Here is a 24,698-nt window from a genome sequence, read left to right as displayed (position 1 = left end):
ATGCTGGCTTTTCAACTTTGCGCCTATAACAATCCGGATGGTTCTTTTCCTCTTTGGTCCGGAGGAGATGACGTCCACAGTTTCCAAAAACAATTTCAAATGTGGACTCGTCAGACCACAGAACACTTTTCCACTTTAGTCCATCTTAGATGAGCTCAGGCCCAGCGAAGCCGACGGCGTTTCTGGGCATTGTTGATAAACGGTTTTCGCCTTGCATAGGAGAGTTTTAACTTGCACTTACAGATGTAGCGACCAACTGTAGTTACTGACAATGGGTTTCTGAAGTGTTCCTGAGCCCATGTGGTGATATCCTTTACACACTGATGTCGCTTGTTGATGCAGTACAGCCTGAGGGATCGAAGGTCACAGGCTTAGCTGCTTATGTGCAGTGATTTCTCCAGATTATCTGAACCCTTCAGTATTTATTGCCACCTTTCCCAACTTCTTTGTCATATATTGCTGGCATCAAATTCTAAAGTTAATGATTATTTGCAAAAAAAAAAATGTTTATCAGTTTGAACATCAAATATGTTGTCTTTGTAGCATATTCAACTGAATATGGGTTGAAAATGATTTGCAAATCATTGTACTCCGTTTATATTTACATCTAACACAATTTTCCAACTCATATGGAAACGGGATTCCCCGGGAGGAGGTCGCTAATGTTGCTCTGGAGAGGGAAGTCTGGGGGTCTCTAAACAAAAACAGTTTTCTTTAAAGTAATATAGATATTTATCACAGCTGTATATCTATTTTCTGGGGGTGTGGGGGGGGTGGTAGTTAATCATAGAATCATTACCCCCAAGAATCGAATCAAATCGAATTGTGTCGTGCCTGAAGAGTCACAGCCCTACTAAACACAGTAGGACATAACGCCCACCAGAAATAATTAATAACAGATTGTATTTGTTACATATTTGTTAAAACTATGAAATCTAAGTTATTAAAACAGATAAACTACTAAGACTACAACACTATCAGTGAGGTATAAAAACACAAAACATGCAAAGTAGTGGCTTTTCTGATATTAGGTCTATTTATTTTAGTTATATAAAAAAAAATATTTGGTCAAGATTTTAGTGTGTGTGTAAGTACTTTTTGAGAACATTCAATAAAAATGTGCCTTTTAATGATAACTGTGAACATTTTAGTCACAATAACCGTGATATGAAAATGATCTTATCGTTACATCCATTATTCCAGTCATGTCTTAAAGGAGAACTGCACATTTTTTGGAATTTTGCCTATCATTCATACTCATTATGAAAGACACGACGGATGTTTTTTTTTAACGCATCCTAATTTGTAAATAAAAGTAATGTGAATATATTTGAATATTAACCAAGTATTAGTGATATTGTTATTAAAAACGCTAACACAGAAACTATTTATAGCGGCATTATGATCACAACCGTGTCCCTCTGTTTACATCATCGAGTGGTCTGCTGCTTCCTCACGTCCTTGCTCCCTATAAGTTTATTATACATCATAAATCATGCATCTCACCTGGATAGAAGACATATTCGACAAGTTGGTACACTTTTGACAGCCATTTAGGACCTGAAACTGGCAAGGACGGCACGAAAAGACGCTTGGCCCCCTCACACCCCTTTTCTTCGTGAGGATTATGAGTCATTCTTCACCTAAATAGGAATTTATGAACGCCCCAGCAGTCAGCATCCTAATGACAGCAGACGTTGCACAGTAATCGGTGATGAAGAGGAAAAAAAACAAAAAAACGTTGTGATGAGTTTTTAAATTAATGTGCCACGTATGCTCAAAATTATTAAAATGTGTAAATATTAAATGTTATTATAAATGTTCCCGTTACGACATTACATATATACTTACATCATTTATATAAAACCCTAATAGAGGTGTTTGGATGTTTTTTTAAGTGCGGAATTGAGTGGCTCCTATAGGCTCTATTGTAAGCGAATTCTTAATCGCATTTATTTAATATTTACAATGCAAAAAAATAAATAAATAACATCCATCATCATGTCTCTCATAATGATTATGAACTAGGGTTGTACGGTATACCGGTATTAGTATAGTAACGTGATACTAATGAATCATATTCAGTACAATACCGCCTCTGAAAAGTACCGGTCCGCCACCCGTATCATCCAAAACTAATGTAAAGTATCAAATAAAAGAACAATAAGTGATTATTACATTTTAACAGAAGTGTAGATATAACATGTTAAGAGACAGTAAGCAGATATTAACAGTAAATGAACAAGATTAATAATTCATTTTCTACCACTTGTCCTAAATAATTTTGACAAAACAATAGAATGGAAAATGACACAATATGTTACTGCATACGTCAGCAGCTAAATTAGGAGCCTTTGTTTGCTTACTTACTACTAAAAGACAAGTTGTCTTGTATGTTCACTATTTTATTTAAGGACAAACTTGCAATAAGAAACATATGTTTAATGTACCCTAAGATTTTTTGTTAAAATAAAGCCAATTTTCTGTGGTCCCCTTTATTCAGAAGAGTACAGAAAAGTATCGAAATAATTTTGGTACCGGTACCATAATACTGGTATCGGGACAACACTATTGTGAACCATTTACAAAATACTAAAAAAAAGTGCAGTTCCCCTTTAACACCGTATTGTATCGTTAAAAGGAAACACCACATACGGTAGTTTTTTGTTTGTTTTTTAAGACAATTTAGTCGTAGGGGACGGTGTGGCGCAGTTGGGAGAGTGGCCGTGCCAGCAACCTGAGGGTTCCTGGCTCGATCCCCACCTTCTACCAACCTCGTCACATCCGTTGTGTCCTTGAGCAAGACACTTCACCCTTGCTCCCGATGGGTCGTGGTTAGGGCCTTGCATGGCATCTCCCGCCATCAGTGTGTGAATGTGTGTGTGAATGGGTGAATGTGGAAATAGTGTCAAAGCGCTTTGAGTACCTTGAAGGTATACAAGTATAACCCATAACCCATAGTCTACTCACAATGAGCTCCCTGTACTTCTTCTTGAGCCCTTGGTGGCGCTCTCTGAGCTGGTTGGCCATGAGCCTGTACTGGTCTCGTTCCTGCTGACAGATGTCCAGCTCCTTGGACAGAATGAGGAGGGCTTCTTTTTTACTCTCCAGTTTGCGTTTACACATCAGGAACTAGCACACACACACCAAGCCACAGAGAAGGTTCAATAATAAATATTAATATCAATAATGATATGCGATGCTTATTATTACAAATATTGCTCATGTGATTGTGCAAATGACACGGTGCTTACTTAGCACCAAGTGGAAAAGTAAACATCTAGGCGTGTAAATACTGGAAGATAAGACAAAGTACACAACAGTTGCAGCTCCAGTATCCTCTACCATACAGTGGCCACAGCATTAGGTACACCAATGGGTAGCGTTTGGTACCAAATGTAATGTCCGGTGAGTGTTGGGCCAATTTAACCAGCTTTAAAGCGCTTTATTGTATTAAAATGAACAGTTTGTCATTTTAACACATTTGTTCACGCTAAAAGCAGACAGTCCGTATGTTAAAGGGAGCATACAATAATGCAGCAGTTAGCATATGTGTTAGCCACATAACAGCCGTTGACACTCACCTCGCTAACCAACCCTTGCCAGTCACTCTCACTCCGCTTCGCAGACTGCATTGTCCAAACCACTATGGAATAAATGGCACGTTTTGGAAACACTGAAAATAAACTGTTCAGTCATTCGCCTTTAATTGGAGCGCCTCACTTGTTTATTCAGCCACGACAAGCAGCGGGGGAGGACACTTGCTTCCGGTTTCTTTCAAAATAAAGTTGTATGCTACCAGACGGCTTGTCACTACTGTGTGTCTTACATTTTGACATTTAAGATAGCTTATTTTACATTTTGGCTGTAATTGACAGTAAATATCGTACCGTTGAACATTGTTAATGTATTTTTTTAAATGTATTTAGAGTTAAGGACTACTATGTAAACATTTATTTTGTAAAAAAAAAAAAAAAAAGACGAATTACAACTTAAATACATAATTAAATATATTAAAGTTTGTACGAATGCAGCTGAGATAGAGTCCAGCACCCCCCGCGACCTCAATAGGGACAAGCAGTAGAAAATGGATGGATGGACTACTATGGAAACATTTATTTTGTAAAAAAAAATTACGAATTATTTCATTTCATTTCATTTATATTCATCTCCTTCATTGATGTGCATCCTCGATAAACAGACAATCACACCTCAACCATTCAACTACACGTCTACACACCAATGCCTACATAAATATATTAAAGTTTGTACGAATGCAGCTGAGATAGAGTGCACAGCACGTGCACACATAGGGCCCTATGGGTGCTTGAGCCCCTGCCCTTTTTTGCCTCGTCTTAAAAAGTGCCCTCTGCCTGTGTGTGTGTGTTTTTGTTTTATTTTTCTTTAAACAACATTAATAAATTCCTGTCAGGTATGTAAAAAAAAACAAAAAACAACTCCACGTTTTCTTGTAATACGGGGTTGTTTGAGCCTGCCGCTTCCGCCAGAGAGAGAGAGAGAGAGAGAGAGGTTTTTGGTGGTAAAGGCGGCGGGATATATTTCGGGGATATAAGATGTAGGTTATCTGTTAGGAATATTACCATCTGTATTTAAACTTGATTCATGATGATTATGCCTGCAGCACAATGCCAAAAAAAGAAAGGATACAGAAAAGGAAGGAGAAGGAGCACCAGGAAGGAAGCAGCTAAGGGTAGCAGACCTCTTAATGCATGGCTAAAATTGATGATTTCACAGCATTTCATGGGAGCCCTGAATTTACATTGAGGAGCATATTTGGGTATTGGTGGCCTCCATCCTACAGCCCTCTACTGGCCCCTGGTCCATATTTTTGGCCCTGTATTGCATTTCAGTTGTTTAGTCTGAGCATTAAGTGAGAAAGACCATAAGTTACAACTTGATGGTGTTTTCATCAAGTTAAGGGAAGAAGGACAGATGTTCACATTGAAGTTTTTTCCATTTGGGTATTTATTTTTGTATTTTTTTTCAAAGTTCATGTTGCACTGTTCAATGTTCAATATTAAAGTCCTTATCTTTAACAATAAATAGCCTGATAATAAACCAGTGTTTTGTTGCTTTTCATGTCTTCCAAGCCTACGATAATGTGAATTAACTCATTATGACAATAATTTGTTGACACAAAAGAAATGGCCATCACTTTTACCTACAAAAGACACACAGCTAAGTAGTCAGCTTCCTATTAGCAAATTTAATTTTACATTGATTTCCATATTGTGTAAAGGACCAAAAAAAAAAGTTCTGCCCTTTTCTGACTTTGAGCCCCTGCCCCTCTATAATCAATCAATCAATGATAATCATGTGCACGTCCCTGGAGTGCACCCCCCGCGACCCCAATAGGGACAAGCGGTAGAAAATGGATGGATGGACTACTATGGAAACATTTATTTTGTAAAAAAAATGTACGAATTGTAACTTAAATACATAAATACATATATTAAAGTTTGTACGAATGCAGCTGAGATAGGCTCCAGCACCCCGCGACCCCAATAGGGACAAGCGGTAGAAAATGGATGGATGGACTACTATGGAAACATTTATTTTGTTAAAAAAAAATACTAATTATAACTTAAATACATACATAAATATATTAAAGTTTGTACGAATGCAGCTGAGATGGAGTCCAGCACCCCCCGCGACCCCAATAGGGACAAGCGGTAGAAAATGGATGGCTGGACTACTATGGAAACATTTATTTAGTAAAAAAAAATTACGAATTATAACTTAAATACATAAATAAATATATTAAGTTTGTACGAATGCAGCTGAGATAGGCTCCGGCACCCCCCGCGACCCCGTAAGGGACAAGCGGTAGAAAATAGATAGATGGACTACTATGGAAACATTTATTTAGTAAAAAAAAATTACGAATTATAACTTAAATACATAAATAAATATATTAAGTTTGTACGAATGCAGCTGAGATAGGCTCCGGCACCCCCCGCGACCCCGTAAGGGACACGCGGTAGAAAATAGATAGATGGACTTCTATGGATTTATCTTGTAAAAAAAATTTACTAATTATAACTTAAATACATACATAAATATATTAAAGTTTGTACGAATGCAGCTGAGATAGGCTCCAGCACCCTCCGCGACCCCAATAGGGACAAGCGGTAGAAAATAGATGGATGGACTACTATGCAAACATTTATTTTGTAAAAAAAAATTACAAATTATAACTTAAATACATAAATAAATATATTAAAGTTTGCACGAATGCAGCTGAGATAGGCTCCAGCACCCCCCGCGACCCCAATAGGAACAAGCGGTAGAAAATAGATGGATGGACTACTACGGAAACATTTATTTTGTAAAAAAAAATTACTAATTATAACTTAAATACATACATAAATATATTACAATTTGTACAAATGCAGCTGAGATAGGCTCCAGCACCCCCCGTAACCGACAAGCGGTAAAAAATAGATGGACTACTATGGAAACATTTATTTTGTAAAAAAAAATTACTAATTATAACTTAAATACATACATAAATATATTAAAGTCTGTACGAACGCAGCTGAGATAGGCTCCAGGACCCCCCGCGACCCTGTAAGGGACAAGCGGTAGAAAATGGATGGCTGGACTACTATGGAAACATTTATTTAGTAAAAAAAAATTACGAATTATAACTTAAATACATACATAAATATATTACAATTTGTACGAATGCAGCTGAGATAGGCTCCAGCACCCCCGTAACCGACAAGCGGTAAAAAATAGATAGATGGACTACTATGGAAACATTTATTTTGTAAAAAAAAAATTACTAATTATAACTTAAATACATCCATAAATATATTAAAGTTTGTACGAATGCAGCTGAGATAGGCTCCAGCACCCCCCGCGACCACAATAGGGACAAGCGGTAGAAAATGGATGGATGGACTACTATGGAAACATTGATTTTGTAAAAAAAAATTACAAATTATAACTTCAACACATGCATAAATATATTAAAGTTTGTACGAATGCAGCTGAGATAGGCTCCAGCTCCCCCCGCGACCCCAATAGGGACAAGCGGTAGAAAAATGGATGGATGGATTCTCATGTGCTTTTTATATTCAGATTGTGAAAACGACTTGCATGTAATTACGTGCAAGCGACAACAGGGGGCAGAAAAGCACCAGAATTTGAAGACGTTAGCGACAGTAGTCGTCAATATATGAATGGTACAATATTTATTAAAACAATTTTTTTTATTAATTACAAATATTTATAACAAAATACTAATACAGGCAAAGGTACTTGAACATTCGTTTATTTTGTTTAACAAGTGGCGATCAATAAAAATAAAACTTAAATGCAAAAATCTCTGGAATCAAAACATTGTACAAATAATTTTCTGATGCAAACTTTTTGTCATTTTGAAAATAAAAATACAAAAAGGCACTATGCAGTAAAAACTCTGCATTACGTATGAAAATAGGGAGCCAAAAACAAATACAACATTTTACTATAGGAACGCTTGTATGTTTTGCAACAAAAACAAAGAGCTCGGAGTGTCAGTAGTGATGATACAGTGATAAGACATTTGTGCTTACTAGCATTTGGCTATAATTGCCCATCACCTTAGGAGAGTTGATCAGGCGGCTTTATTGGAGAGATAGAATGAAGACACCTCGATACCCACACAGATCCCTAGGATCTACTAAAGTACAAAGAAAGACTGTCCAAATGGTGAAACATTTCCATTATTGGACACGTTTTCGTTCAATCGTCTTTAACTTGGTAATGCTGATAAAAGAGCTCTCCGAGTGATCCCCTTTTGCCGTACCTTTCTACTTGTGCAAATTTAATATTCATCCTTTTTTCCCCAAACAATCTCTTTGGCTTGCACATTCTTGCATGTTCTTTTTCAGACATTCAAACTGTACAACAGTCGTAATGCATAGTGGGTTTTTTTTTGGATATTCGTAGTTATTGTTGCTTTTGCTCCAACTATAGGAAACCATGCTCGTCCAGTCCTTTTTGTGTCACGGGGAACCACTTTGCGATAGGCTTCGTGGAAGAAGAAGAAGAAGAATAGCCTAAGAAGAGAGAACAAAAAGATGTTATTTCTAAAAATATACGAGGTGTCCAAGTTGGCCACCTGTGCTTGTGCATGAGCAATCACACTGCAGTCTTTGACTTGATTATTATTATTTTGATAAGTTGTTTTGTTTTTTGTGTATTGCAAGATGGCAATAATTATTAATTTTAGTTTTGTTTTTTTTACAATGCATGCAAGCTTGTTGTTCTTAATATATGGTGGGAGGAAGAATAAACGCATCCGTATTTGACAACCGTGCTAAAGCATAGCAATCACACCGGAGGCATTGTGGGTTCTTTTTGGGATGTGACTCTGCAGGTTGGATGTGTATTCTTTTTACAGAACTACTTGTTTTTTTTTAATTTCTGCTATGCATCATTAGTAACTGGTGGGAGGAAAGATTCTACGGTGCGTCCAGGTTGGGCACCTGTATATGTGCTCGTGCATTAAGCAATCACATGGTGGACTTTGACTTTACATGTTATTTCTATTATGCATGGAATTGTCATTGATAACTGGTGAGAGGGAGGTTAGACATATGTGTGATGGTGAAAAAGGACACCATGCGGGGCAGCATTTAGTTTCGGCATAATCCTACAAACAGGGTTGAAAGGATTACCTCAACTTTGAATAGAGGCAAACAATGCGGTGAAACGTCACCAAGAACTGCACTTTCGCGTACCTGGCTCCGGTTGGTTGCTGGAAAGCTCAGACGTCTCCACATCCGGCGCAGGAAGTCCTCTAGTGTCCACGTCACTCTCCCCGGAAGATGTGTGCTCATCTGCTCTCATGTACAAGGCGGGCCTCTTGTGGTACTTGGCCCGATAGGTGTCGGTCATGCAATTATCAACAGAGAAGTAGGTAGTAGGTAGAACCACGTCAGGGGAGTCGGCGCCATCGGGGCCCGGTTTCCTCTCTTCGCCCTCGCTGGCTGACAGCTCGTTCCTGTCCTGGTCAGAGGACCTGGAGCTGGTGTCGGACCAGTGCCTGTGCTCGGCGGGAGTGTCAATCCAACGAATGAGGGTGGTGTGCAAGAGCATAGGCGCTGTGCTGTTTATGTCTCCATTCAAGCGCGGTGGTATCTCCGGCGGTTCGAATTGGTCAACGTCATCTTTCAAAATAGTTTTTGGTGGTAAAGGCGGCGGGATGTCGTGCAGAAAGGGTCCATTGGTGGTGGCATCTTCTTGCTTTGAGAAGGGTCCTGCCAGGTCATCTGAGTTGTTCCACTCAAAGCTGTGAGCCTTCGTCAAGTAAGACGGCACCGGGCTGATTGGACTGTCCAGGTTTTCTTCCCTTTCGCTGTCCAGGTCATCTTGTATGACTCCAGGCGTGTATCGGAAGGCTCTTCGTCTGGTACACAAACAAAATTAGTATGCCGTGCCAATGATAACACCTATCTTTAGACGTTTACCTTTGTAATTGCTTGTTTGAGTCATGCAGGTCCGGAGTTTTTCTCCCTTGTTCACCTTTGGGAGAAGAAAAGCTCTGTAATGTTAACTCCAACTTTTGAGTTACTAAGAAGTAATAGAAAACAACGTGAGCCAACGTCTGCTGTGGCCTGATCTTTGTCTGCTGGGACAGTTTAGGAAAGGCTCCACAAAAATTATAGTATTCACCCAAATATAATGTATAATATACGATGAGGTGGCGACTTGTCCAGGGTGTACCCCGCCTTACGCCCGAATGCAGCTGAAATAGGCTCCAGCACCCCCCCGCGACCCCGAAAGGGACAAGCGGTAGAAAATGGATGTACCCAAATATAAGACGACACTTGTCTAAAATATTTCTAAGACAAAATCAAAGTATCTAAATAAATATTTATTTTTTGGAATATACAGTGTATCATATTTATTAGCTACCGTATTTTCCGCACTATAAGGCGCACCGGATTATAAGGCGCACCTTCAATGAATGGCCTATTTTAAAACGTTGTTCATATATAAGGCGCACCGCATTATAAGGCGCATAGAATATACGCTACAGTAGAGGCTGGGGTTACGTTATGCATCCATTAGATCAGGGGTGGGCAATTAATTTTTACCGGGGGCCGCATGAGCAACCTGAGCACTGCTGGGGGGCCACACTGACAATATTTCAATTAAATTTTGCTCAAATTATTTTTGATATACCGTAAGATAGATAATAATAATAATAATATTTTCATTTAACCTAACTTATCTTTATACAAAAGCAGATGGCTTTTGATGGTTTTATTTTTAACACTTTCTTACACAACACTTCCTGATGTATATTACAATACAAAAATTTCAATTTCTGTCACTTTATCCTGCATCCTCTTTGTTGTAAAACCTTTATTTAACCAGATAAGAAAACGTGAACGTAGCACGCCTGTAAGGTGATTGGCGAAGAAGGAGGAAGCGTTGCTGTTGCGGAAATGAGGAGTGAGGATTGGTTTTCCTTTTGGAAAGAACGAGATAAGTTGAGCTGTGTTAGTATAGCATGCTCAATAAAAGTTTAAAAAGTGCATCAGACTTGGTGTGCACTTCTTCTGGACGCTACAATTGATGTCAGAAGTGGGATGAAATGCCTCCCAGTTCGCCTTGCCATCAAACCTGGGAGTCTTCATTGAGGGCGGAATTCCCCCCGTGGCAAGCAGCGTGGCTGCACCTGTAAACACTCTCTCTCTCTCTCTCTTTGCGGCGAGCTCCTCACGTGGCACGTACCTCCCGATGACGTAGCACACAAACAGTGCAGTATGCGCAAAGTTTTACTTCTGCCACCAATTGTAGTGTCCAGAAGAAGTGCACATCAAGTCTGACGCTCTTTTTAAACTTTTATTGAGCAAGCTATACTAACACAGCTCAACATATCTCGTTCCTTCCACACGCACGTCTCCTCACTCCTCATTTACGCAACTCAAGAAGACAACATCTACTTCAGCAGGTCGTTACACTATATTCTTTAAACACAGCAACGTGTGTACCACAAATAAGCACACAGCTTTACCTTTACTTGTCTTGTTGAAAACACGCCATTCGTCATCAACTTTTCTCTTTTTAGTCGCTGTGCGCCTTCCCTCACAGGACATACGCACAATAACACTTTTCAAAATAAAAGCAGCACAGTTGTATTGCACGCACGACAAAGATGTTTTTTTAAATTTATTTTGTAATTTGAGATTGCCGCTGCGCGCACGAGCATACGTCCACACGGAAGTAATACAAATAACGCTTTTCAAAACAAAAGCAGCACCGTTGTATTGCACACTCGAAATAGATGCTTTTTAAAATTTATTTTGTAATTTATAATTGGCCTCACGCGGGCCGGACAGGGACGTACAAAGGGCCGGATGCGGCCCGCGGGCCGCACAATGCCCAGGTCTGCATTAGATGGAGCTGCGCTAAAGGGAATGTCAACAAAACAAATAGTGATTGTACTGACACTTCTACTTGCTGCGCTCTGTTCAACAACCCACTGTTCGAGTTTGTCCTCCAACTGTAGCCATCTCGCTTTGTTCCCTCGGAAACTCTGTTTAGTCTTCTTTACTTGGCGCAGGTCATCATGTTGCTTCCTCCACTTCTGCACCATTGATTCGTTAATGTTAAATTCTCTCGCTGCTGCTCTATTCCCGTGTTCTACTGCGTGACAGATCGCCTTGAGTTTAAACTCTGCGTCATAAGCGTGTCTCTTAATAGGAGCCATTTTTGGGTCTTTACATAAAGTTTAGGTCTCGCAACTACGGGACTTCATTTTCCCCCGTAGAAGAAGAAGTTCTTCTTCTACGGTAAGCAGCTGCCGACTTCATTTTCCCCCGTAGAAGAAGAAGCGCTTCTTCTTCTACGGTAAGCAGCCGTAGAAGGGGCAAAATGAAGTCGGCGTAGTTACCGTAGTTGTGAGACCTGTTGTGGCTCAATATTGGTCAATATATAAGGCGCACCGTATTATAAGGCCACAGTCAGCTTTTGAGGAAATTGGAGGTTTTTAGGTGCGCCTCATAGTGCGGAAAATATGGTAATTTCTTTTATCACTCTGCGTCTTAGATCAATGCTGATTGTATTGTACGATATGGCCCGGCAAGAAATCTGCGTTCAAAGAACTCCGGCTTATTAGTGATTCCCAGAGCCCCAAAAAAGTCTGCGGGCTATAAAGCGTTTTATATTCGGGCTCCAGTACTCTGGAATGCCCTCCCGGTAACAGCTAGAGATGCTACCTCAGTAGAAGCATTTAAGTCCCATCTTAAAACTCATTTGTATACTCTAGCCTTTAAATAGACCCCCTTTTTAGACCAGTTGATCTGCCGTCTCTTTTCTGCTCTGCCCCCCTCTCCTGCGTGGAGAGGTTATTAGGTGACCACAGATGTTCAAAGTTGGGACCCGGGGTGGACCCGGGGGTGGACCACTCATCTGTGCATCAGTTGGGGACGTCTCTGCGCTGCTGACTTGTCTCCACTCAAGATGATCCCTTGCTGGCCCCACTATGGACTGGACTCTCACACTATTAACTAGATCCACTCGACTCCCCACATCTGCGGTCCCCTCCAAGATTTCTCATTGTATCCCATTGGGTTGAATTTTTTCTTGCCCTGATGTGGGATCTGAGCCAAGGATGTCGTTGTGGCTCGTGCAGCCCTTTGAGACACTTGTGATTTAGGGATATATAAATAAACTTTGATTGATTGATTGATTGAGCGGTATTAGAAGATTTATAAAAAAAGAGACTTAGAGATACTTTTATCTCGTGCACACAAAAGCAGATTCCTGGTTTGTTGAGACCACAAGCGAAATTGGGGGAATAATGAGTAGTTATCCACTGACTAACCGGTAAAGGACAGGGAGTAAATGATGCCATCTGTGATGAGTCCGCACACTCTCTCAAAAGCATTAGAGGCTAAATCCTTTGTGCTGGCATGCAATTACACCGGAGAGGGAGGGAGTCCGATCACCACACCCCACACTTCACAAGGCTATTGCATTTTGAAGCCGCTATGTCCATGCGGCGATTCACAATTTGAGGCTGACGATCTGCAATTGCTCCTCTTCAAAAACAAAAACAGAACAACTTTTAGGATTGGAAGCTTGTAGAATCTTTTGTTTTCTTTTTAACCGTTTTCAGGTAAGGAAAAGCGACTTGAAAACAGTCATGCGAACAGTCGACTATTTTACGGGCAATTTTAAAGAAATTGTACACATTTTATTAGCAATAATATGGTGATGGGATTGTTTTGGCATGTTAACTAATATACAGTTCTTATTTACTATGCACGCAAACTGGCGGTTAGGAGGATGGATGTCAATGTGTCATGCTCGTGCATGAGCATTCACATGGTGGCTTTCGTTCTTTTTTAAATTTTTTCCTGTACCGTATTTTTCGGACTATAAGTCGCTCCGGAGTATAAGTCGCACCGGCCGAAAATGCATAATAAAGAAGGAAAAAAACATATATTAGTCGCTCTGGAGTATAAGTCGCATTTTTGGGGGAAATTTATTTGATAAAACCCAACACCAAGAATAGACATTTGAAAGGCAATTTAAAATAAATAAAGAATAGTGAACAACAGGCTGAATAAGTGTACGTTATATGACGCATAAATAACCAACTGAGAACGTGCCTGGTATGTTAACGTAACATATTATGGTAAGAGTCATTCAAATAACTATAACATATAGAACATGCTATACGTTTACCGAACAATCTGTCACTCCTAATCGCTAAATCCCATGAAATCTTATATGTCTAGTCTCTTACGTGAATGAGCTAAATAATATTATTTGATATTTTACGGTAATGTGTTAATAATTTCACACATAAGTCGCTCCTGAGTATAAATCGCACCCCCGGCCAAACTATGAAAAAAACTGCGACATATAGTCCGAAAAATACGGTATATTAGTAATGCGATTCCTTCAATTAAATAATATTTAAAATTTCAAAGTACAGTATTAACGTCAGGCCTATAGCTCCATCAGGCAGTGACCTTAGGACTACAGATGGCTAAAATAGATAAATTGACTTACCAGTGGAAAATTCAGCATGCATGACGCTGTCATCACTTCCCCTTGGAGGGAACTGATCCCTAAAAGTGCATACAATTCATTAGAGCTCCTGATTTTAACTCACGAGTGCAGAATTTGTTGTAAAATGGCTTACCGGCTCAAATGCAGCTCGTGTATGGGTCGTAGCTCTTTGGACGAAAAGTTATCCACCAAAGGCGAGTCCAAATTTGCTGAGCTGTTGCTAATCCTGTCGCTGCTTTCATAGCCCGATTCAGTCCGCTGGATATTCCAGTTGTCGTAGACTTTCAGGGTGCCTGTGCCCTTTGACATGTCCTTGCTGGAGTCCAGTGAGCTACGGCTGCTCCCTGTCCCATGCCTCAGTTCGTCCTCGTATATGGTCATTAGGCTCTTGGGCTTGCGCTCCTCCCGGCCACCCCAAGTCAGGTCCCAGTCCTGCGAGTTGCCGCTGTGTCGCCTCTGGGGGCTGTGCGGCCTCCGCTGTGGACTTGCTCCACTGCCATTTCCGCCACGTAAAACGCTGTCAACATTGAGCGCCTCTCGCATGGGCTTCCAGGGACGGCTGGACCTGTTGCTGCTGCTGCTGCTACTGTGGCCATTCCTGGCGCTTCCAGGACGCTCTCGAGAGTCCTGGCTGCTGTCGGAGTTGTAGCCATTGGAGTGATGCTCCGCTCTTCTGCTGTAGTGGCTGCTACTGGGCACACTGTGTAGCATCCGGATCTTTGAATTGGATCGGAGTTCCTCCTGGGAAGACCTATTGCTAAGGTGGGTAGCCGGTCGGTCATTCCGGGTAGGGCCTTTTCCCTGGCTGCTGTACAGGCGACTCTCCAAGTGTTGCTTGAAACCATTTTCCGGTGGTGAGATTGAGCGAGAGTAGATGCGTTCTTGAGCTGGTTATGGAGGGGAAATAAGATACAATTTGTGACAATTTGATGGGTAAATTGCATTGCAAGATACCAATAATAATGGCTCTATAATCCACTGATAAGATGGGGTAAGACATGCTGGAATTCATATTCCCCTAAATCAACTCCCACATGATGGCAGCACTCGAACAGTCGCACAAGATAATTGACTGTAGAACATAATTATCTTGCTCCTCTATTGTCCATCCATTTACAACCGCTTGTCCCTCTCTGGGTTGCAGGGGGGCTGGAGCCTATCCCAGCTGCACTTGAGTGGAAGGCGTGTTAAACCCTGGACAAGTTGCCTCCTCATCGCAGGTCCACGCAGATAGACAACATTCACACTCACATTCACACACTACAGCCAGTTTAGTGTTGCCAATCGACCTATCCCCAGGTGCATGTCTCTGGAAATAGGAGGAAGCAACGCAGTTACGGGGAGAACATGAAATCTCCACAAAGAAATTGTGTTGTCAGTTATTTTCACAAAAAAGCAGTGCACTAACTAATTTTTAGTGACTGGTAAAGCTGTAGTGTGAGTGAAGTAAGATGAGCCAGTGGGTAAACTTGACCCACCCTTTGTATCTAGGTAACCATGCACATATTTTGTCATGCAACCATAAATTCCATCCACCCATCCATTTTTTACCGCTTGTCCCTTTTAGGGTAGCTGGGGGCTGGTGCCAATTCCGGCTGCACTCAAAAAGCACAAATCATTTCCATCTTGCGCAATGAATTAAGCAAATGGTTAAAGGGGTAAAACATGCAAAACTGTTTTTGCTAGTAAATGTTCACCATAATAAGGTGATATACCTGAAAAGTAGGCAATTGATTGTGCCTATGAAGAGAAGAAAAATAAACAGCAGAAAAGAAAGAAACAACAAAGAGTAAGGGGAAAAACAGCCAAAAATCGCAGTGCACGCAGCTCTGAGAGTGATGTTAGGATTTCATTAGCATGACCTTTCTGAACATGAGAGATTCAACAATGAAAGAAGGTAACCACATGTCACAGATCTGTTTGTCATTGTAAATTTTGCATCCCAATGCAAACTTTGGTCTCCCTGGACGGATTCTAGCTCATCCACGCAGACTTGACATTTGCCAAGAGCTAGTGGGCAGCCTAGGGCAGAGTCGACTCTCTTAGTTGCTTTTGTTGGGTCTGTTACTGTCTCTAGCCCTGCTGTTCCCCACCCCAGCAGATGATGACGTGGAGCACTACAGAGGCCACCGTGGTGCATGTGGGTGTTGAAATGGTGTTTTTGTTTTGTCTTTGTCTTTCCATGGTGTAATCGTATGTGCGCAATACGTATTTGTTATTTGTTGCTAATATTTTGGTATTTCGTTATTTTACTTTTATAGCTACAGTATATGTAAAAATGGTACAGCTAAAGTGGTTGCATCAGCTCTGTACTCTTTTAATGTATTTTATGTAATTTGATGTTACCTCTCGTTTTCATTTATTTACCTTATTTTTGCGGACTTTTTGTATCTGCACTGAAACCACATATTGTCCCCATTGTATGATAAATAAAGGCTATCCTGTCCTATCCTAACACATTTTCTTGGTTGATAGCTTCGTGCGCAACAAAGTGACTGTCAGATTTCTTAGAAGTGCCGCATCATTGGTTGTAGGAAACCCACCCCAGGATGAAGCATCTTTTCCATGGAGTGATGTGCTAAAGAAGCTACCTCAACCTCTAAAGCATAGGATTCCCAAAGTGGGGTCCGTGGGCCAAATCAGGCCTGCAGAATTGTTTTGCTTGCCCCCAAAGGGTGGCCTGACAAATTTAATAGAAATAGTCTTTTAAGCTCACAGAATCATTGATGGAATGTTTGCAAGGTTAAGTGATTGCCATATCCACTACCTTATATATGACAATACTCCTCACCTAATTGTGCTGCTGTCCTTTTAAAAATCACTGTTTGGCCTGCGGCCCATTGGCACATTTCCACTTTGGCCCATGGAGGCAAAAGTTTGGGCACCCCCTACTCTGAAGGCTGGTGGAACTGCAAGGAGACAACAGTTCATATTCCCCTGCAACCTTCAAAATTGGAATATTGAATAGTTGTTTTGATTAAATGGTTTTGAAACCAAGTGGTGGTTTGTTTTTTACAAGTTCAAAACTGTTTTCATTTTAAGTCTTTTAAGAGGAGTCAGTTAAGCTAGAACTAGCCAGCGCCAGGCTGGATAATCCATGTACGCATAGCAATTCTCTTAGAATAATACACAATTCACATAATGTTTTTTCTGTTGTGTCTGTGTCAGAGGTGGACATGCATTCTACTGAGGTGGCAAATTATGATATGTCCAGTCTATTGCAGCACCAAGCAAACAATCGGAAAATTCCCGTCATATCAATTCCTAGATATGGTCGAAACTATTTAAAGTGCACTACGCATAATAAACGCAACATTGTTAATATTGCCACTACGGATAATCTTAACAAAAACTCGTCAAAACAGCCCAATACCTATAATATGGGCTTTTTAAACATAAGATCATTGTCTCCCAAGGCGTTATTGGTTAATGAGGTCATTAGAGACAACAATCTTAACGTCATTGGTCTTAGCGAAACCTGGCTCAAACCGGACGAATTTTTTGCGCTCAATGAGGCATCTCCTCCTAACTATACGAATGCGCATGTTGCCCGCCCTCTTAAAAGGGGAGGGGGTGTCGCACTAATATTCAATGAAAATTTCAACCTTACCCCTAACCTAAATAATAAATATAAATCGTTTGAGGTGCTTACTATGAGGTCTGTCACACCGCTACCTCTCGACCTGGCTGTTATCTACCGCCCCCCTGGGCCCTATTCGGACTTTATCAGTGAATTCTCAGAGTTCGTTGCTGATCTAGTGACGCACGCCGACAATATAATCATAATGGGGGACTTTAATATCCATATGAATACCCCATCGGACCCTCAGTGCGTGGCGCTCCAAACCATAATTGATAGCTGTGGTCTTACACAAATAATACATGAACCCACGCATCGCAACGGTAATACAATAGATCTAGTGCTTGTCAGGGGTGTCACCACCTCCAAAGTTATGATACTTCCATATACTAAAGTAATGTCCGATCATTACCTTATAAAATTTGAAGTTTTGACTCTTTGTCAACAAGCTAATAATAATAATAACTGCTATAGCGGCCGCAACATTAATGCTGCCACAACGATGACTCTTGCTGACCTACTGCCTTCGGTAATAGCACCATTCCCAAATTATGTCGGCTCTATTGATAAACTCACTAACAACTTTGACGATGCCTTGCGCGAAATTATTGATAGTATAGCACCGCTAAAGCAAAAAAGGGCCCCTAAAAGGCGCACCCCATGGTTTACAGAAGAAATTAGAGCTCATAAATTATCATGTAGAAAACTGGAACGCAAATGGCGCGCGACTAAACTTGAGGTTTTCCATCAAGCATGGAGTGATAGTTTAATAACTTATAAACGCATGCTTACCTTAGCTAAAGCTAAATACTACTCAAATCTCATCCGCCTCAACAAAAACGATCCTAAATTTCTGTTTAGTACAGTAGCATCGCTAACCCAACAAGGGACTCCTCCCAGTAGCTCCACCCACTCGGCAGATGATTTTATGAATTTCTTTAATAAGAAAATTGAACTCATTAGAAAGGAGATTAAAGACAACGCATCCCAGCTACAACTGGGCTCTATTAACACAAATACGACTGTATATACGACGGAAACTGCCCTCCAAAATAGTCTCTCTATTTTTGATGAAATAACATTAGAGGAATTATTACAGCGTGTAAGTGGGATAAAACAAACAACATGTTTACTTGACCCACTTCCTGGGAAACTTATCAAGGAACTGTTTGTATTATTAGGTCCATCAGTGTTAAATATTATAAACTTATCACTTTCCTCCGGCACTGTTCCCCTAGCATTCAAAAAAGCGGTTATTCATCCTCTGCTCAAAAGACCTAACCTCGATCCTGACCTCATGGTAAACTACCGACCGGTCTCCCACCTTCCGTTTATTTCCAAAATTCTCGAAAAAACTGTTGTACAGCAGCTAAATGAACACTTAGTGACTAACAATCTCTGTGAACCTTTTCAATCCGGTTTCAGGGCAAATCACTCTACGGAGACAGCCCTCGCAAAAATGACTAATGATCTATTGCTAACGATGGATTCTGATGCGTCATCTATGTTGCTGCTTCTTGATCTTAGCGCCGCTTTCGATACCGTCGATCATAATATTTTATTAGAGCGTATCAAAACACGTATTGGTATGTCAGACTTAGCCTTGTCTTGGTTTAACTCTTATCTTACTGACAGGATGCAGTGCGTCTCCCATAACAATGTGACCTCGGACTATGTCAAGGTAACGTGCGGAGTTCCCCAGGGTTCGGTTCTTGGCCCTGCACTCTTTAGTATTTACATGCTGCCGCTGGGTGACATCATACGCAAGTACGGTGTTAGCTTTCACTGTTATGCTGATGACACTCAACTCTACATGCCCCTAAAGCTGACCAACACGCCGGACTGTAGTCAGCTGGAGGCGTGTCTTAATGAAATTAAACAATGGATGTCCGCTAACTTTTTGCAACTCAACGCTAAGAAAACGGAAATGCTGATTATCGGTCCTGCTAGACACCAACATCTATTTAATAATACCACCTTAACATTTGACAACCAAACAATTAAACAAGGAGACTCGGTAAAGAATCTGGGTATTATCTTCGACCCAACTCTCTCGTTTGAGTCACACATTAAGAGTGTTACTAAAACGGCCTTCTTTCATCTCCGTAATATCGCTAAAATTCGTTCCATCTTGTCCACTAGCGACGCTGAGATCATTATTCATGCGTTCGTTACGTCTCGTCTCGATTACTGTAACGTATTATTTTCGGGCCTCCCTATGTCTAGCATTAAAAGATTACAGTTGGTACAAAATGCGGCTGCAAGGCTTTTGACAAAAACAAGAAAGTTTGATCATATTACGCCTATACTGGCTCACTTGCACTGGCTTCCTGTGCACTTAAGATGCGACTTTAAGGTTTTACTACTTACGTATAAAATATTACACGGTTTAGCTCCAGCCTATCTCGCCGATTGTATTGTACCATATGTCCCGACAAGAAATCTGCGTTCAAAGAACTCCGGCTTATTAGTGATTCCCAGAGCCAAAAAAAAGTCTGCGGGCTATAGAGCGTTTTCTATTCGGGCTCCAGTACTCTGGAATGCCCTCCCGGTAACAGTTAGAGATGCTACCTCAGTAGAAGCATTTAAGTCCCATCTTAAAACTCATTTGTATAATCTAGCCTTTAAATAGACCCCCCCTTTTTTAGACCAGTTGATCTGCCGTTTCTTTTCTTCTCTCCTCTTCTCCCCTGTCCCTTGTGAGGGGGAGTTGCATAGGTCCGGTGGCCATGGATGAAGTGCTGGCTGTCCAGAGCCGGGACCCCGGGTGGACCACTAGCCTGTGCATCGGTTGGGGACATCTCTGCGCTGCTGACCCGTCTCCGCTCGGGATGGTTTCCTGTTGGCCCCGCTGTGGACTGGACTCCCGCTGATGTGTTGGATCCACTGTGGACTGGACTTTCACAATGTTATGTCAGACCCACTCGACATCCGTTGCTTTCGGTCTCCCCTAGAGGGGGGGGGTTACCCACATATGCGGTCCTCTCCAAGGTTTCTCATAGTCATTCACCGACGTCCCACTGGGGTGAGTTTTTCCTTGCCCGTATGTGGGCTCTGTACCGAGGATGTCGTTGTGGCTTGTACAGCCCTTTGAGACACTTGTGATTTAGGGCTATATAAATAAACATTGATTGATTGATTGATTGATTTAAAAGATCATCAGTTTACCCCCAGATGGTTCAATTTACCCCTAACCTGACAAGTTGAGCTACGAGAAGTCATTATTTTGTGCAGTTTTTTTAGTGATGCATTTTGATGATTTAATTTGATAGGAGACATCTTGAAATAAAGGTGTAGGTTTATTTTTTTGTTTGTGCCATGTTTCCTTACCTCCAGGACAACAAGTGTCTCATTTTACCCCACTCTTCCCTACTGCGATAAAAGCTGTACACTGACTACTCGAAAATATATTAAAGTAAGATTTGTGTAGTATTGTGTCTTGAAACAGTTTTTGTCAGATACCGTAATATACAATAATAGCACCCCCCGCGATCCCAAAAGGGACAAGCACTAGAAAAAGGATGAATGGAGGATAGGATAGTATTGTTGTCACGGTGAGGAAAAGCAGAGGTTGTGACTCAGAGAGCGCGGGATGAAAGACACTCGACTCAGACGGACGTCATGGTTAATCCTCTTCCTGACACGTCGCTCCCTAACAGCGGATTACATAAGGGCCCATAGAATTGTGTGTGTGTGTGATATTTTCCTGTTGTGCGTCTTATGTGCCATCACATGGGGAGGCCATACGTGTGTGTATGTGTGTGAGTGTGTAAATAAAAAAAATCAGCGACCAACCAACCTCTGTTGAGTGTCTCTGGCCTACGCTGACCGCGCCGATCAGAGTCTCTTCTAAATGGATGCACCTCACCATCGGCTCGATGGGCGACTTCCCTGATAATCTCTTTGAATTGATGCTTGGGATTGCCGGCACCAATTTGCACTGTTACAAAAAAAAATACAATGGAAATAATAAGTCAGCGTACCACAACAAAAAATATTTTCCCTTGCAAGAACTGTCACATTTTCTGTGCACCAAGGCCTTATTGTCCTTTAAATTATTATTTTTTAAATTTTATTTCAGTTGGGTTGCATTGCAGGTCACACCACCACCAAATACCTTGGCATGCAAACTAATCTTTACCATGTTTTTATTCCCTCCTACCTGTCGCTCGTCCCCCGCTGTTATGGGAATTGCCCCGGCTAAAGGTGGAAGTAGGTTTCTGCTTTAAGGGGCCTTGACCCAGCAGAGCAAGCAGATTCTCCTTGGTCAGGTCCAGCTTCTTGGGGGATGGAAGCGGGGACTGAAAACCTTAAAGACAACGATGATTTAAGACAGAATATAAGCTGGTATGACATGGTGATTCCTTTTCATACAGTGATGCTTCGGTTTTCATATGAACCGGTTTTAGGTAAAAGTGTTACCAATGTCTTCGTTGGTAACATTAGTTTGCACTCTGTTTTTAGTGGAAATGGCTGTAAAATGACAAACAATGGGGCGCAATACAATTTAACATAAAGTAATAGTTCAAACAAAATCAGCAAGAGCCTTTGATTGTGTCTTTTCAATCCAGAGTGTCACTGAACGCACCACACTGTTAAGGTAAGTCTCGCCAAACAATCAAGGGTAATGTGGCGCTTACTGGCTGTTTTGTTGAGTGAAGCAAAGTTGTGTGAGCACATACAGTAGGCATTCTTGTTTATATGGTTAAAACAAGAGTGCCAGCACTTGGATAGATAAGGTGAAAAACACTATTGAATTCAAGAAAGAAGTTGTAGCAAAGGAGGCTAAAAATAAAGGTGAAAGGGTTTATGAGTTATTTTGAATCATTTTTTTTATTATGAATAAAATTAGCATTTCATTCATTATTTAAATTAATTGTGTATTGCTTTCTGTGTGTAAAACCATCATTATTGTTAAAGTTTAATGTTAATATTTTTGGTTGGCTGAAAAGGTTTAATTAGATTTACAATGTTTCCTAATAGTTTTGATTTTCACACATTTTTTTTTTTTTTTACAACAGACCATTTGGCAAAAAAAATCTTACTACTTCTTACCTTCTCCATTGGCAGAGGTCTTGTATTGTGTCTGGCTTAGGTTCTGCTGTAATGCGTCCTCAGCTCTAATGGCGCTGCCGTCAGGGTTGGCGTAAAACAACAAAAGAGGCTGGAAATGACCTTTGATACATTTGCTGACCACATCTTTCCACTTGGACCCCACCTACAAGAAGGAGCAAGAAAATAAAATATGACAACAGAACCTGAGAGCAGATGTTTGGACATCATCAGAAAATAAAAACCGGGGTGAACCTTGCCTTGAGTGCGAAGAACAATTAAATTTGTTTGCAGGCTGACAGATGCCGTTTGGTTCTTAATTAGGCAAACGGAAGCACAAGCTCACAGTGGAAACGAGAAACGATGCACAGCAAATTAAGAGCAAAACGACATTCAATACATTTTAAATGTACAAACATATTTTAAATTATTTATACCCAGAAATAGAATAGAGTGTCTCCAAACTTTTGATTTTGAGTTTCATATTTAGTCATTGTACAGTATCAGTGAAAAGTTTGGAGACATCAATATTCTCCGGGAAAACCTGTTACTTTGTTGTAAAACTCCTCATTATGTTGTAGTTGCGCTAGTCAAGAGCGTAGGCCAGGGGTAGGGAACCTATTGCTCTCGAGCCAGATGGGGCTCTTTTGATGACTGCATCTGGCTCTCAGATAAATCGTAGCTGACATTGTTTAACACGACAAGTAATGAATAATTCTTCTGGTAATCACAGTGGTCAAAATAACGTTCAAAATATAAAACATTCTCATGCCTTTTAATGCATCCATCCGTTTCTACCGCACCTGTTCAAGAAGTGTCATTAATGGTGAGAAGTATTTTGTTTATTATTGGTTAGCTTCAGAATAACAATATTATTAAAAAGAATAACAGAGTTATTATACTCTAAAAATGTTGGTCTTACTTAAAAATGCACGCATTTAGTTGTATTTATCCATACATCCATTTTCTACCGCTGGTCCCGTTCGGGGTCACGGGGGTGCTGGAGCCTATCTCAGCTGCATTCAGGCGGAAGGCGGGGTACACCCAGTGTTGAAAAATATTATGTGGCTCTCACGGAAATACATTTTAAAATATTTGGCTTTCATGGCTCTCTCAGCCAAAAAGGTTCCCGACCCCTGGCGTAAACTGTGATTGCTGCAGCCTAATCTCAGGTTTCTGCATGTATTTGATCAGGAAATTCACCAAATTTTACTTACAAAATGTACAAAATATTGGAATAATGCACAAAATACATATAGAACATTTTAATGGCCAAATATTAATGTGCATTTTGTGTTATTATTTGTTGTATTTTTAATGACAGGTGAGCCTCATTAGCCTCCCCTGACTGCATGTCACTGTGTTTACAGTACTAGGCAAACGTTTGGGGATGCCTTCTTGTTGAAATGTAGAGAAAGTGTCCCCAAACTTTTGGTTTTACCATTTTATTTAGCCACGTTTACAGTATCAGTCAAATATTTAAAGACACATTTTCATTCACTCGGATGAAAGATTTTCCATGCGACAGGAGTATGGATGAGTATTACACTTTACCCAATAAGAGTACCAAATCTAGATTTTTGAAATGGTGCTGGTACTTTAGAAATGGAAAACGTAAAACTATTTGTTAAAAAACAATGCCTTTTTATTTTTACAAAATTTTGGTACATTGAAGTTGAACAGACTATTAATTTTAATACTTCATATAAAAAGTATAAGAAAGAATACATTGAAAAATAAGAAATAATTTGCAACAAATCCACCAACAATACATAGAGATGATGCAAAACAATTACTTGCTTATGTTGTAATGTTGATGCTAACAATTACGGTGTTTGTGAATTCACCTCGCTCGGGGTGAATATGATTGATGCATAATGAGAAGTGCAGTGTTGTTCCTAAAAGCTGCTGTTAGCGTGTCAAGGTCAGCAAAAAAGTTTATAAAAAGCGTCAGACTTTGTGTGCCTACTTACAAGACGTTACTTGCACATTACCGTCAAGCACTTGTTGCAGGTGGCTG

At 40.6% G+C, this 24,698-nt stretch overlaps 2 protein-coding genes across 12 annotated transcripts in view; both read right to left on the bottom strand.

Moving 5' to 3' along the window:
• Positions 1 to 3,800, bottom strand: part of LOC133662179 (coiled-coil domain-containing protein 149-like) — a 30,321-nt gene extending 26,521 nt beyond the window's left edge. For 4 of the 7 annotated variants that reach the window (XM_062065932.1, XM_062065935.1, XM_062065933.1 and 1 more), the window contains exons 1-3: positions 3,724 to 3,800; positions 3,585 to 3,646; positions 2,971 to 3,132 (exon numbers count right to left, since the gene is read on the bottom strand). In XM_062065932.1, coding sequence (XP_061921916.1) covers positions 2,971 to 3,132; positions 3,585 to 3,646; position 3,724 — 225 coding nt within the window. In that variant the 5' untranslated portion in view covers positions 3,725 to 3,800. Of the gene's footprint in view, positions 1 to 2,970; positions 3,133 to 3,584 lie in introns of all 7 variants that reach the window. The other 3 variants (XM_062065938.1, XM_062065939.1, XM_062065934.1) reach the window with 3 other exon arrangements.
• Positions 3,801 to 7,283: 3,483 nt separating this feature from the next.
• LOC133662176 (inactive ubiquitin carboxyl-terminal hydrolase 53) overlaps positions 7,284 to 24,698 on the bottom strand; it is a 54,221-nt gene continuing 36,806 nt past the window's right edge. For all 5 annotated transcript variants that reach the window (XM_062065926.1, XM_062065925.1, XM_062065929.1 and 2 more), the window contains 8 exons: positions 22,682 to 22,844; positions 21,789 to 21,935; positions 21,426 to 21,566; positions 14,180 to 14,933; positions 14,047 to 14,105; positions 9,483 to 9,537; positions 8,754 to 9,421; positions 7,284 to 8,069 (listed from right to left, as the gene is read on the bottom strand). In XM_062065926.1, the coding sequence (XP_061921910.1) occupies positions 7,981 to 8,069; positions 8,754 to 9,421; positions 9,483 to 9,537; positions 14,047 to 14,105; positions 14,180 to 14,933; positions 21,426 to 21,566; positions 21,789 to 21,935; positions 22,682 to 22,844 (2,076 nt within the window). In that variant the 3' untranslated portion in view covers positions 7,284 to 7,980. The remainder of the gene's footprint in view (positions 8,070 to 8,753; positions 9,422 to 9,482; positions 9,538 to 14,046; positions 14,106 to 14,179; positions 14,934 to 21,425; positions 21,567 to 21,788; positions 21,936 to 22,681; positions 22,845 to 24,698) is intronic.

This window comes from Entelurus aequoreus, linkage group LG12 (genome assembly GCF_033978785.1).
Source record: "Entelurus aequoreus isolate RoL-2023_Sb linkage group LG12, RoL_Eaeq_v1.1, whole genome shotgun sequence".
Taxonomy (NCBI): Eukaryota; Metazoa; Chordata; class Actinopteri; order Syngnathiformes; family Syngnathidae; genus Entelurus; species Entelurus aequoreus.
This window is presented reverse-complemented; position numbering and strand designations above follow the sequence as displayed.